The sequence below is a fragment of the Punctularia strigosozonata genome (genome assembly GCF_000264995.1).
Source record: "Punctularia strigosozonata HHB-11173 SS5 unplaced genomic scaffold PUNSTscaffold_12, whole genome shotgun sequence".
Lineage (NCBI taxonomy): Eukaryota > Fungi > Basidiomycota > Agaricomycetes > Corticiales > Punctulariaceae > Punctularia > Punctularia strigosozonata.
Genome location: NW_006767444.1, coordinates 523,763 through 536,676, shown reverse-complemented (window position 1 = coordinate 536,676; position 12,914 = coordinate 523,763). Strand labels below are relative to the sequence as shown.

Genomic DNA, 12,914 nt, shown 5'->3' with positions numbered 1-12,914 from the left:
TCTCATCCGTGGAACAATCCAAGAATCCGGGTATAGTTGCAATGTCCATACAGCTTTTGTACAACGATCGTCATCTACTCGTCACCGTGCGCGTCGCGATGAGAGGTAGGCCTATGATAGCGCCAGCTCAGTCTTGCGAAGGGTGGTTCTCCGCAAAGTATTCGTGGTTATCCGCGTTGTCGATCGCCTCGGTGGGGTTGCTCTTCGCGAGCGACTTGGCGTCGGTCTGGCCGTACACGTGGTCGTCCGTGCCGGCGATCTTGGTGAAGTGCGAGGACTCGTGGATCAGCGTGCCCGCGCGGGAGTCGGTGCCGGTCGTGGTCGTCTCCCAGAACACGGGGCAGAGGTAGACCTTGCCGTACGAGTCGGGATAGACGTAAGCGTACGTGTCCGCCTCGTCGCAGGTCGAGCAGTCGTACGTGAAGTCGGCGTAGGAGGCCGAGTTCATGTTGGAGTAGTGGGAGAGGACGGTGGAATGGCGCTTGGAGGTGTAGGTGCCGAACCAGGTCGTGTAGCGGGGGGTGGAGGCGGTGTTGGTGGAGAGGTAGTTGTAGGCCTTCTTCGCGTAGGACTGCGCGTGGGTAGCGGCGGACGACACCTTCGACTTCTCGGACGAGGAACAGCCGACGAAGCTCTCGCGTTTGGTGAGCGTCGGGGTCGGGCGAGCAACGGCGAGCTTGCCCGAGACGGCGGCAACGTGAGCGCCCTCGACGTCGGCGTAGAGGGCGACGGGCTTGCTCGTCTCCGAGTCGACGTAGTGGAAGAGGTTCGATGGCTCGATGCTGTAGGTGCTGCTACCGGACGAGGTGAAGTTGTAGGCGGCGGACAGGTCGTGCTCGATGGAGACGGAGGCACCTGCACGGCGAAGCGGGATCAGCCGAGAATTGAGCACGAGAGGAGGGTTGGTAACGTACCAGGAGCGAGGACCGTGAAGGAAGTGTCCTTATGGGAGTTGACAGCCTTGTCCATGGCGTACTTGACGACGATGCCGTTGAAGGAGGGCGACGCGCCAGTGTGATCAGCGATGGTGAAGGAGTTGGTTGGGGCCTTCCTCAGGACGGAGGAAGGGTTGTTGAGGAGCTTGAGAGTCTCATCACCGGTGTTCTTGACGGTGGTGACGACCTGAGGGATCGCTAGTCAACAATATGTACAGTCGTCTCGTGTATTCGTGGACCGACCTTGAGGTTCTCTACACCATCGACAGCCTCGGGTCCCGAGACACTAAGGGTGAGGCCCGGGGTGGCGGAGACGGCCACCGCGGAGGAGACCAGGGCGAGCAACGCAGCACGGAAGAACATGGTGAGCTTCGTGAGCTTGCAAGTCGCGAGACCGGTGAGAGTGTCAAAGAGAAGAGCGCCCAATGACGAGGAGGCATCGGTGGCTCAGGAAGCCTCTTTTATCTCTCAGTATTGCCGATTTCCCAGAAACGATCGCGGGCCCCGTACGGGGATCCCGAGGCGCGGACGAGATACTGGGTGTACCATGTGTGATTCATGACAGCTGTGTCGTCCGCACGGTGAATGGAAACCGTTGAGCATGATCCACTTCGGTGCAGTTCGTATCCGAAGCGCTGAGCAACGCGGAAGCTCTCGCAAACCACGATGCAGAGATGCCGATTGCCACATGCATAGCTTGGTGTTGTCGCGACGCCCAACGCTTCATTCCAGATGTCCCAAATCGCCCAGCGTGCCATTGTTGTACGAGTGCGATTTCGGAAAGCTGCATTCAACTTGATTCACATTCGTCGAACAAATTTTCGGTGAAACACAGAGAATGACGAACCTCTGAAGACTGCCTACGTCCCAAGGCTAGTCGCTGAGAAGGCTACCGGAGGAGGAAGCATCAAGATGGCGTATCCACGCGGAAGGTAGTCCATGCAGCCAAGATCAAACGTTGCGGATACCTCAGATGAAGCGCATGAACGACGGTGGATACCTGGAGATCCCTGATGGGGTCGCGGTCGATCACATGTATCGGACGAAGGACAACGGCAACGGGCTTACAAGACGCCTTGATCGGCCCGACCCCTCGCAAAAAATCGATTATTTCTGTCCTACAGGACCAAAGGATATCGAATTAGAGACCTGTGCATGACAAACATGACCCGAGTGTATGCCGCGATGTCGAAGTCAAAGGGGAAGTGAGACGAATCATTCGACCCAATGCGAGCTTTACTCCCGTTTGTTCTCACGCTTAGTCTGTCCTTTCGAACGGGCTGCATGCTGCCTCTGTCCCCTCTCGCAATTCCTACGGAACACGAACGAGGCTGAGTAGCACCACATAAAATTCAAACAATCATGTCTCGACAAGACTCAAGGGGGGACCTGCGGTCGAACTTGAGCGACGTCCCCGAGGAGGGCACCCTTAGCCCAACCCGCACCGATTCGCCAGGTCCTCGATCGCCGTACGCCATGCATGCCGCAACCGCGTCCAGTTCGACACTACCGCCGTATGGAGCGCCTCCGCGCTCACCTCTAGGGCCACGGAAGCCGCAAGGCGTCCCGCGCTCCGCCTCCGACCGATCAATCCGCAACGGCGCGACCAGCGGCGAAGCCAGCCCCACGCGCAGCGCGAGCACGCCGAACCCGTCCGTGAGGCGCTCAGCGAGCGCGACGTCGGCCGTCGCGGGCGGCTCCAGCTCGCTGAAGGACGCTAAGGCGCCGTCGAAGAAGCGCAGCACCGCGGACACGGGCACGCCTGGCCCGGGCGAGCGCTACCGCGCGACGCCGCGTCTACCCCACGACAAAAACGCGAAGCCGGTGCCAGCGACGTTGATGCATTGGAGCCCGGCGCCGGTGTATGGCTATCTGCCGACTCGCGGGATGCGCGCGCATACGGTTACGATGGTGGACAACGTAGCCTGGGTGTTCGGCGGATGCGACGACAAAGGGTGTTGGCAGGACGTGTGGTGCTTCGACGTCGGTATGTCCTGAAGCGCATATAGACAGCTCATATCCGCCATATCTGACTATATGCGCGCCAGAGACCATGTTCTGGAGTCACCCGCAAATGCTTGGAGATATACCGCCACCCTGCCGCGCGCATAGCGCAACGCTCGTCGACCGCAAGATCGTGATCTTTGGCGGAGGCCAGGGCCCACAGTACTACAACGACGTCTACGTGCTCGACACCGTTACCCGGCGCTGGACTAAACCCGTCTTCTCACACCCGATACCGGCGCCCCGACGCGCGCACACCACCGTCCACCACAAGAACAAGCTCTGGATTTTCGGTGGAGGGAATGGAATGGAGGCGCTGAACGACGTCTGGACGCTCGATGTCGGCGTGCCCATCGACCGGATGCGATGGGAGCTTATCGAGACGGGGCCGAAGAAACCGAGCCCTAGAGGATATCACACCGCCAACCTCATCGGGAACGTTATGGTGGTCATCGGCGGTAGCGACGGGAGGGAATGCTTCTCGGACGTATGGTTGTTCAACATAGGTGCGCGCGCCTTCCTTGCCCGGTGCTGCTCGTTGAGTGATGTCTCGGACGCAGATACGCTCGGTTGGTTAAACGTCAAGCTCGAAGTGGCCCATCGGCGGCTATCCCATAGCTCGACCCAGATCGGCTCATACCTATTCATCACGGGCGGTCACGACGGAACCAACTACACCTCCGAGCTTCTCCTCTTCAACCTTGGTGAGCAAAACTCTCTCCAAACTCACATTCAGTATCCTTCATTCACACGATTTACAGTGTCGTTACAGTACGAAGCGCGCCAGACCGTTGGCAAGCGGCCGTCTCCGCGGGGCTACCACGTCGCAGTTCTGGCTGACGGCCGACTGTTCGTGTTTGGCGGATTCAACGGGCACGAGGTATACGATGATGTTCATATACTCGACCTTGCTGCTGCTGCGTACCTGCCGCAGGTGACGAGCTTTCGGATCGAGATGGATTTACTATAGGACTCCGGTTTTTCTTCAACTTGAATGTGCAACATATATATTCTGGATCTCGGAGGGGGAAGCGGGTTACGGATGCTGGGGATGTAATCATGGCAGTCCGGAGATGGGCTGCGCGGCTCACTTCCGGCGAGATGGCGGACAGGGTCCGGTAACTTATGTGCGTCTTTCGTATTCTTTGTTTGCCCGATGGCTGATTACTTCTGCGTTTCAGGATCATAAATGGTTTCGTAGTCTCCTTGCTTTTGTACATCATACGCCACAGAACGATGCAAAGGATCGAGTGTCTATTCTCAGCCACTATATCGCCCCGAAGACTTGCTGCGATTGAAGTATTTTCGTTACTCCACCGATGCCCTGCTACGTTCATCTCCACTTGCAGTCTACGGCACGGCTGACGGACCACTCATTGCATTCTTTTCATGACCTAGGGGGATGTCTACTTTGAGGCGCCTGCCGGGCCCATCGTAATGGAATGTTTCGCGGCACTCGAGGGTCTTTCTTGCCGTCCTTCGTTATTGCGTCAACGTCGAAGGCTCGCGAGTCGCGAAGCTGTCCCATCTCGACCCGCTCCTCCAAGCGCGAGACTGGCGAATGCTTTTCCGGTACGGTCCCGTGATGATCATATGGCGCACATGACTTACGCAGCAGCTTCCCCTTGATCCGGCCCGCTTCTGCAAGCCGACCCGAATGCGCGTGCGGCCACTTAGAATCAATACGCGAAGAACGTGCGCGGTCGTAGCGCGCGCCATGCCCGACGTTTTGCAACGCGTCCGGATGCTCCACGCACGAACGATCTATTCTGGTCACGGCATCGCTGCCTATCTATAAAGTACGAAGTTGTTGCTGGTCCGCGAAATTTCAAGGATTCGATCCCGTCATGATCTCGTTTCCTCTACTGGCATTACTACTCTCGTCATCGCTCCTAGCGGTGGCTAGGCCGTCCCCTCACGAGCTGTTCCACAAGCTGGTGCTGACGAATGACGACGGATGGGCTGCGCTGACCATTCGCGCGCAAAACGATGCCCTCAAAAAAGCTGGTTTCGACGTATGTTTCTCATTAACCGTCTCCCGAAGATGGGAGCATACTTACGCTCAACGATACGCGATAGGTTATCCTGTCGGCCCCTGCAGTGGACAAATCCGGCACGGGATCGTCGGACGCGCCAGCGACCGTTGTGACCAATGGATGTGAATACGGTACATGCCCTGCTGGAGCTCCTGCTACCGGCTTCAATGCGTCCGATCGTACGTCAAGTAGTAAAGTGTGTAAGCGTGATACTGATATTTCCCTTCCAGCACGCTTGAACTACGTCAATGCCTTCCCGTAAGCACCGGACTGACCTATTGCGCTTTCGCATCTCGTCGAACCGAACTTGCTCGAATAGGGTGGATGCCGCTCGGTTCGGTATTCAGACGCTTTCTCCCAAATTCTTCCATTCCAAACCCGATTTTGTGTTCTCGGGCCCCAATGTTGGCAGTGAGTACCTTTTTCACCAGCGTGATTCATTGTATTCTGACCTTCAGTAGATAACTTGGGGTCCACCGTCTTGATTTCCGGGACCGTGTAAGTTCTCGCTAACCTGGTCCTCCTGCTCGTGTCATTGATCTTTTATATCCAGTGGTGCCGCGACGGAGGCTGCAAAAGAAGGCATCCCTAGCGTCGGATTTTCCGCGTCTGGCTCCTCGACTGCTCAAGTCTCCTACGCGAACGCTTCTTCAGCCCTCGCCACGTCAGCCGCGACCTACGCCGAGCTCGGGACGATCTTCACGCAGAAGCTGCTCTCAACCCCCAAACCGATCTTGCCTCGTAACATCACGCTCAACGTGAACTACCCTGCCACGGGTACCAACTGCACGCAGCCGTCCGACTTCAAGTTCGTCTTCTCGCGTATCTTCGTCAACACGAGCCAGACCGATGTTGAGCACTGCGGGAGCGACCACCTGCCGGACGAGACGACGGTGGTAGGCACGACCGGCGGGTGCTTCGTCAGCGTGAGCGTGATGAATGCGGTGACAAAGTCGGACGTCGATGCCAAGACGCAGGCATTCGTGCTTAGGAAGATCAAAAGCTTGCTGAGCTGCCTGCCATAAGCGCTGGGTATATTGTGTGCGAGGACAGCTGTTAGAGTCGCGCAGAATATGATTGGGTTCATCGGGTGCTTTGTGTGATCGACGAATCTTCTCGTTTGGGTCCAGGCGTCCACGTTCTTCTGCTATTACGCAGTAATTGATGAAACATCACTCCGACTTGCCGTCTTTTCGTCGCGCCATCGTCAGCACTACTAAGTTAGAACACTTCTGCTTTCCTGTCCACATGCACTTACGTGGTTAATTATCCTAGGAATGAAGAACGTGCGCAAGCACCACAAACGCGAACGTGCCAATGGTTCACGAGTGTAACGCTACAAAAGCGAGCATGCCCTCCCATCACAACTAAGCAGAACGAAGCAATATCATGCTTGTTCTCCTCGCATCTTTGTTTCCGCTGCTCGCGTCGTCCGCGTCCGTTCCGAAATCGCGGGCTACACTATCAAAGATCGTGCTAACGAACGATGACGGATGGGCGGCGGCCACGATCCGTGCGCAAAACAACGCGCTGAACGCCGCAGGCTTCAACGTGATTGCTCCTTGCAGCACATAGAAGGGTCTTTAGTGACATTACTCTTGCCATGCAAGTGGTACTGTCCGCACCGGCCGAGAACGAATCGGGTACCGGATCGTCAAGTGCGACTCCGACTGTCGTCACCAATGGCTGCGAGTTTAGCTCATGCCCTGCGGGATCACCTCCGGAAGGCTTCAATGCATCAGACAGTAAGTTGGGGGATCACGATCCATGTAAAGCGCCGCCGAATCTCGTACTGACCATCTCGTAGCTCGCCTGAACTATGTCAACTCTTTCCCGTGAGTGCTTTATGTATATTTAGTGCACCAAAATCCTGCCTCACTTCTTGCTTGGATAGGGTCGATGCAGTTCGATTCGGCATCCAGACGCTCTCACTCGAACTTTTCGGCTCAAAGCCCGACTTCGTGTTCTCCGGCCCCAACGTCGGCAGTATGTCATACGATCGTGTATATGGAGGAGCATCTCTAACCTTAGACAAAGATAACCTAGGATCTGGCGTTACGGGATCAGGCACAGTGTGAGCTGACATCGAACAGGCAGAAAAGGAATTGCTCATCGTAAGTTGACAAATAGGGGAGCAGCATGTGAGGCAGCCAAAGAAGGCAGCGCGAGCGTCGCGACATCAGCATCTGGTTCCTCCACATCCCAAATCTCCTATACAACGCTTACTTCGAACGCAACATCTTCGCTGACCAAGTCCGCATTGATATACGCAGCTCTGGGCACGGCGCTTACTCAAACCTTACTTTCTGGCTCAAACCCTATCCTGCCTGCCAACATCACGCTCAACGTCAACTACCCCACCACAGGCTCAAGCTGCACGAGCGCCTCCAGCTTCAAGTGGGTGCTGTCGAGGATCAACGCCGATTCCAGCGCTGTGGATGTCGAAACGTGCGGCACGGACCACCTCCCGACCGAGAGCTCCGTCGTGGCAAAAAGCGGGTGCTTCATCAGCGTGAGCGTGATGAATGCGGTGACGAAGGGGGATGTGGACGCCACGACGCAGGAGTTTGTGCTCAACAAGCTTGGAAACTTGTTGAGCTGCCTGACCTGAGGGGACAGACGTCATGGTGGGTTGAAACTTGAGACGTATGACTATCGATACACGTTCCTCCTGTAACCGCTCGTACCTCCGGCAGCCCGTGAGTGACGACAACCGCAGAGATGGCGAAGTGAAAGAAGTGAGCGCCTCGACAAATGTCGTCGTACGCGAGGGTAGCATGCACGGCGAAGAAGCCTGGGGTCCTACAAGTTTCATTGAAGCGAAATATATACGCAGTCCCCGACGATCCAATTCAATACGCTACTCTATGAATTATGAGAGAGAACCGTGCATATAATTTACACATGCGAATGCAAAGCGATATACTGCCGATACCTGGCCACCACAATGTCCGTGAGATGCTCTACCTTCTTCGAGTCGAGAGAAGCTCGATGCATTTTACGACTCGTCCAGCTCCTGTACGAGCTCGAGGCGGTCGACGCAATATTGCGCCACGAGCACGCCGTCAATCGGTATCTCGTTGCCCTGGAAGCCCGGTGGGTACGCGACGGGCGGTGTGTTGGGGCGGGTGAATGCCCTACGAGAAGCAGAATCATCAACTTGAGCTTTCTGTGAGTGCGAAGGATGAAGGAAGGATGACGAACCGGTCGCCCCAGAAGCCGTAATGAACCATGCCGAGAGCGCGCGTCGTCCACTCATAGTCGTGCGCGAAGCCGCCGGGGTAGAAGAATTCCATGACGGTGGATTTTGCGCTCGGTTTCATCCACACGAGCGACGTCAAGCCGTTACCGTGTACGCCCATCATGATCTGGCCCCCGGGTGAGCATAGCAGAGTACGTCAGAGCATATGGTACGAACTGTGGTACGTCCGGAGAGGATGAGCTGGTCGATGCGAGACAACTTGTCCATGCTGACGACGTTGACTTCGTACCCGCGCTCGTCGCGTAGCTTGTATAGTTCCTGCATCAGGCGTTCGTGATCTTCCGGTATCAGCATACGACGACCCCAGTCTTGCCTGTGCACAGCGAACGCTTCGTAAGTACGCGGCAATTCGACGGATCGGCAGGGACGTACCGCGAGATGTACGTGATCACGGGCTTGTCTGCGTCGTGATCGCCGACGCCCGAATACCGCATGATGTTGCCTCGCACAGCAGCCCACCAGTGCACGGATCCCGGCAAGGCGAATGGCGCCGACGCTGTTCGCTGCGTGCGCAAGAAGTTGTATCCATGCATCGCCGCCGCACGATCCGCGAGCACGACGCGGTCGAACACGATCGGCCTCCCGATGCCGTCCCCGTTCGCCGCGTACTTCACCTGTGCCTGCCGCTTACCGCCCGCGACGGCGGTGCTGGTGTCGTTGCTCCAGATCTCGGTGTCTGCGATCCGGAACGCGTTGCGCGCCTCCCAGTCGTGCGAGAACTCCATCGTGATACTCGGGAACGCGGCGCGGATGACGAACTGGTTCATGCTCGCGTAGTCGCGCCAGCGGTCCGAGTCCGTGTGCGCGAACAGCATCCGTCGCGGGGGCGGGAGAGATGTGACCCCGGTGGAGGGGATGAGCGGGTCGAGCGAGGAGTACGTTCGCCAAAAGCCGAAGAAGAGTTCGGCGGAGAAGTGGTAGTAATGCGTGATGAACTGCGGCGGGTCGTTGGCATACCACTGCGTAGAGAGGAGCGAGCAAGTCAGACATCACATCTCATTTAGGGAGAAAGGAACATTAGGAGTGTCAGGGCAAACTCACAGTGACACCGTCAACGCGGTCCGCGCTGGCGAGCCCGTCTGCGCCGAACAGCTTTTCGGCCTGTTTCGGCGTGATATATTGCATCTCGCGGTCTGTCGGCGCCCGACGCATCTCCTCGACTTTGCCATTGTGTATCGGTACAGCGGTCGAGATGATCAGCTTGCGGGGCGGGACGGCGGTGATGTTGTCCGTCACGACGTAGAGCGTGCCGTTCAGTGCATACAGGCGGTCGAAAATCGTCCAGCCTATACACGGACATCGTATGGGCACATAACCCACGTAATGCGAGCATAGATGTCGCAAAATGATGCGACGAACGCACCTGGAACATGCGCTACGACGTTCGTCCGGGGGATGTCGCCCTTCCCAGGTGTCCACCGCAACACCGTATCCTCCGGGGCAAGCGCAACCTCCTTGGTGGCTTCAGAGTCCACAACCAGATCCTCATCGCGAATGAGGCCTTGCGCTGCGTGCGGGTCGATGCGCGAGCCGGTGAAGGTGTATAGGAGGAAGGCGAGTAAGGCCGCTGTCAGAACGAGCTCACGCCGTGTTGGCGCGCTCGTCTCGGTGAGCCACGTCGGCGCCATATGGTTGCTGAGGAGGGCGATGGCGCGCTCGTCGTCGCCGAGGCCAAGGAGGGAGAGAAAGGCGGTGGTGGTGGTGGACGGAGAGCGGAGGTCAGTTAAGTGCCTACCCCGGAGTTTGTCTCTTGCTTCATCCCTCCTTTCTTCGTGCTTCGCCCGCCTTTAGGCCGCATTCTCCACTATCTCGTGCGGCCTTCGGAAAGCTTCAGGCGGCTCTGACACCTCTTTGGGGATTGCACGGTTACGTGGATCGTTTTTAACGTTGAACAGGGTGCTCAATATTCTGCTCCTGACCACCACCGCCAACGAGTTACAAGTAGGAAGCCGCAACGCATATTGCGTAGACTGGAAAGACTTTCAAAACGGAACGCCGTCGTATCTCAGGTTTGACAGCCTGGAAGCCACTCCGGGAGAAATACAGCTTACTCGGACTTTATCCACGTTGCTCCTTGGCCCGCTCTCTAAGCTGCAAGATTCAACTTACTGGATTGGTCCTAATGAGCTGAACCCACGGACGGCGCTCTACTGACCGAATCGTCGATCTCGCGGCTGCCAAAGATCAACTACTGTGGGGGCGCATTCACTGAGTCAGCGTCCATCTTATCACTGGATCACATTACCCGGCCTGAAGCAGCGAAAGATTAGTGTGCAACTGCATCGACGCCAAGTAGGACTTCCTTCCTTTGTTGAGCGCGACTCGAACCAGCGGGTCAACCCAACGAGTGTACTATGAGCACGCAATCTACCGTCGAAGTGCTCTCCTCCGCCAACGCAACGCTCGCTGCCCATGACGCGCTGCTCTCGCGCATCCGAAACTCACAGAAGCAGCATAGGAGGCAGTTGCGCGCCCTCCCCTCCCCACCGCATGCGATCCTCTCCCTCCCGCTGCTCCCGTCACCACCACCTTCTCCTTCTCCCTCTCCACCCCCTTCGCCACCTTCTATACCCCCACACGTCCAAGTCGTCATCCACCACAATCCTCAGCACCACAAGCATTCCAGACCGGACCTTCCGCCCGCAAAACGCGCGCGCCTAGCACGTTATCGCAATTACGTACCCGAAGAGGAGACAATCCGGAACGACTACTCGCAACGATACGTCGATGGCGGCGAGTGGCCACAGAACTGGGTCACTGGTGCGGACCCTGCCCGGCGCTTTGAAGAGTGAGAACCCGATTCTGAACGTTTCTCTGGCCATGCAACCGATCTGCTCATATTCCCTTCAACCATAGGTACCCTAAACAAAGGCGCCTGCTGGCATTGAAGAAAGCATCCGTCAACGAGAACGCCCTTCCGCCAACCTATGTCCCCTACAGCGCCCTTTCCACCCTCCTCTCACCTCTCCCCGCCCCCTCCTCCACTTCTTCCTCTCCCGCCTCTACGCCGACGCTCACTTCCACTTCCCTTCCTTCCGTCCCCGGCACGGGCACGGGCGCTAAGTTCGACGTAATCCTTCTCGACCCGCCCTACTCATCTTCGCTCACCTTCGCCGCGCTCTCCGCGCTCCCGATCCCGCAGCTCGCAGCGGACCCTTGCTTCCTCTTCCTCTGGGTTGGATCCGGCGCCGGAGACGGGCTCGAGCGCGGGCGCGAACTGCTCGCCAAGTGGGGCTTCCGGCGGTGCGAGGACGTCGTGTGGGCGAAGACGAACGCGCCGGGGCACGCCCCGGGCACGGATCCGCCAACGACGAGCCTGCTCACGCGCACGAAGCAACACTGCCTGATGGGCATCAAGGGCACCGTCCGCCGGAGCACCGACGGTTGGTTCGTGCACTGCAACGTCGACACGGACGTGATTATATGGGAGGGCGACCCGGTCGACCCGACGAGGAAGCCGCCCGAGACGTACACCCTGATAGAGAATTTTTGCCTCGGCCTGCGCCGTCTCGAGATCTTCGGCAAGGCGCGCTCGTCGCTTCGGCGCGGGTGGGTGACCGTGCTACAGGAAGGCGAGGATGCACCGGAGAAGTTGAAGGAGGCAGAGCGGGAGTGGGAGGAGACTGGGTACTCGTTCGGGTACGCGGATACGACTCTAGGGACGGGTGAGGGCGCGGGCGGGCAGCAAGCCGAGGGTGAGGGCGAGGGGTGGAGCAAGCCGGTGCCGTTCGATAGGTCAGGCTGGGAACGCGCGCTGGCGGACCTCGCGAGCGCCCACGGACAGGTCGCGGGCCCAGGGCCGAACGCGAAGTTCGTCGTGCCGATGACACCCGGTAAGGGCTCCGCCACTCGTGCTCCAGAGGATGTGGCGGGACTTCACTGACCTTCGTGCTCAGAGATTGATGCGCTCCGCCCCAAATCGCCCGTGCGCGGAGGATCGGCCAATGTCCATCACAACTCTGGTGGCGGCGGTCCGCCGAATATGAATATGAATTTAGGTATGGGTATGCCCATGGGCATGAATGCAATGAACATGAACGCTATGAACATGAACGCGGCCATGAACAATCTGGGTGGGATGCGGATGGGCCCTCGACGGAACGTGCCAATGAATGTTGCGGGGGGGATGGGACCGATGCCGGCCGGGATGAATGCGGGGCAGATCGGCGGGATGGGACAGATGGGTACAGTCCCGGGTATGGGCATGGGCGGGATGGGTCAGATGGGTGGCGTAATAGGTCAGATGGGCGGGATGGGTCAGATGCCCATGGGCATGGGCGGCATGAACATACCCAACATGCCCGGTATGCCGATGGGCAACATGGGTATGATACCTGGGATGCAGGGCTTGCCTGGGATGCAAGGCGTGCCCGGGATGATGCCGAACATGGGGATGCAGGGTATGCAGGGCATGTTTATGGGCGGCGAATTTGAGGGAGGCGTGGACCCCAACATGATGGGGATGATGGGCCAAGGCATGGCCGGCATGAATGGGATGGGTCAAGGCATGGGAATGATGGGCATGAATCAAGGTGTAGGTCAGGGCATGCCAGGGATGCCGGGTATGGGATGGGGTGGTAGTGGTAGTGGTTACTAGGTTAGGGACAAGAGACGGTCCCTTATTTGCGTGCAATGGACACTAAACTGGACTCTCTATTGATCTACAGTAGTGTACAG

The 12,914-nt window shown here is 57.9% G+C and overlaps 6 protein-coding genes across 6 annotated transcripts; 4 read left to right on the top strand and 2 right to left on the bottom strand.

Moving 5' to 3' along the window:
• Positions 1-127: 127 nt before the first annotated feature.
• On the bottom strand, positions 128-1,891 carry PUNSTDRAFT_127742 (peptidyl-Lys metalloendopeptidase; the record flags this gene model as incomplete). Its single annotated transcript, XM_007386925.1, has 4 exons — positions 1,783-1,891; positions 1,179-1,729; positions 915-1,122; positions 128-855 (listed from the first exon to the last, which is right to left on the bottom strand). The coding sequence occupies exons 2-4, from the start codon at positions 1,296-1,298 to the stop codon at positions 128-130; spliced, it is 1,056 nt and encodes a 351-aa protein (XP_007386987.1). The 5' UTR covers positions 1,299-1,729; positions 1,783-1,891.
• Positions 1,892-2,411: 520 nt separating this feature from the next.
• PUNSTDRAFT_74280 (galactose oxidase) lies at positions 2,412-3,909 on the top strand (the record flags this gene model as incomplete). Its single annotated transcript, XM_007386924.1, has 4 exons — positions 2,412-2,922; positions 2,984-3,445; positions 3,500-3,643; positions 3,701-3,909. The coding sequence occupies 4 exons, from the start codon at positions 2,412-2,414 to the stop codon at positions 3,907-3,909; spliced, it is 1,326 nt and encodes a 441-aa protein (XP_007386986.1).
• Positions 3,910-4,786: 877 nt separating this feature from the next.
• PUNSTDRAFT_127740 (sure-like protein) lies at positions 4,787-6,160 on the top strand (the record flags this gene model as incomplete). Its single annotated transcript, XM_007386923.1, has 6 exons — positions 4,787-4,954; positions 5,019-5,154; positions 5,206-5,233; positions 5,295-5,386; positions 5,437-5,473; positions 5,529-6,160. 6 exons carry the CDS (start codon positions 4,787-4,789, stop codon positions 5,998-6,000), a joined length of 933 nt encoding a protein of 310 aa, XP_007386985.1. The 3' UTR covers positions 6,001-6,160.
• A 418-nt stretch (positions 6,161-6,578) lies between these two features.
• On the top strand, positions 6,579-7,586 carry PUNSTDRAFT_46640 (uncharacterized protein; the record flags this gene model as incomplete). The annotated part of the gene is made up of 5 exons (XM_007386922.1): positions 6,579-6,720; positions 6,783-6,810; positions 6,870-6,961; positions 7,069-7,089; positions 7,249-7,586. 5 exons carry the CDS (start codon positions 6,579-6,581, stop codon positions 7,584-7,586), a joined length of 621 nt encoding a protein of 206 aa, XP_007386984.1.
• Positions 7,587-7,779: 193 nt separating this feature from the next.
• On the bottom strand, positions 7,780-9,930 carry PUNSTDRAFT_91391 (uncharacterized protein). Its single transcript, XM_007386921.1, has 6 exons — positions 9,601-9,930; positions 9,279-9,523; positions 8,610-9,196; positions 8,394-8,550; positions 8,180-8,343; positions 7,780-8,112 (listed from the first exon to the last, which is right to left on the bottom strand). The coding sequence occupies exons 1-6, from the start codon at positions 9,863-9,865 to the stop codon at positions 7,974-7,976; spliced, it is 1,557 nt and encodes a 518-aa protein (XP_007386983.1). The 5' UTR covers positions 9,866-9,930; the 3' UTR covers positions 7,780-7,973.
• A 115-nt stretch (positions 9,931-10,045) lies between these two features.
• Positions 10,046-12,875, top strand: PUNSTDRAFT_145711 (MT-A70-domain-containing protein). Its single transcript, XM_007386920.1, has 3 exons — positions 10,046-11,025; positions 11,094-12,070; positions 12,134-12,875. Exons 1-3 carry the CDS (start codon positions 10,592-10,594, stop codon positions 12,832-12,834), a joined length of 2,112 nt encoding a protein of 703 aa, XP_007386982.1. The 5' UTR covers positions 10,046-10,591; the 3' UTR covers positions 12,835-12,875.
• The last annotated feature ends 39 nt before the right edge of the window (positions 12,876-12,914 follow it).

Bases quoted from the DNA above. Each gene is read 5' to 3' on its own strand.
- PUNSTDRAFT_91391 (XM_007386921.1), bottom strand. From the start codon at position 9,865: ATGGCGCCGACGTGGCTCACCGAGACGAGCGCGCCAACACGGCGTGAG. The intron at 9,524-9,600 runs GTGCGTTCGTCG...GTCCGTGTATAG, and splicing joins CGTCGTAGCGCATGTTCCAG to GCTGGACGATTTTCGACCGC. The intron at 8,551-8,609 runs GTACGTCCCTGC...CGCTGTGCACAG, and splicing joins GTGATCACGTACATCTCGCG to GCAAGACTGGGGTCGTCGTA.
- PUNSTDRAFT_145711 (XM_007386920.1), top strand. From the start codon at position 10,592: ATGAGCACGCAATCTACCGTCGAAGTGCTCTCCTCCGCCAACGCAACG. The intron at 11,026-11,093 runs GTGAGAACCCGA...CTTCAACCATAG, and splicing joins CCTGCCCGGCGCTTTGAAGA to GTACCCTAAACAAAGGCGCC. The intron at 12,071-12,133 runs GTAAGGGCTCCG...CTTCGTGCTCAG, and splicing joins CGTCGTGCCGATGACACCCG to AGATTGATGCGCTCCGCCCC.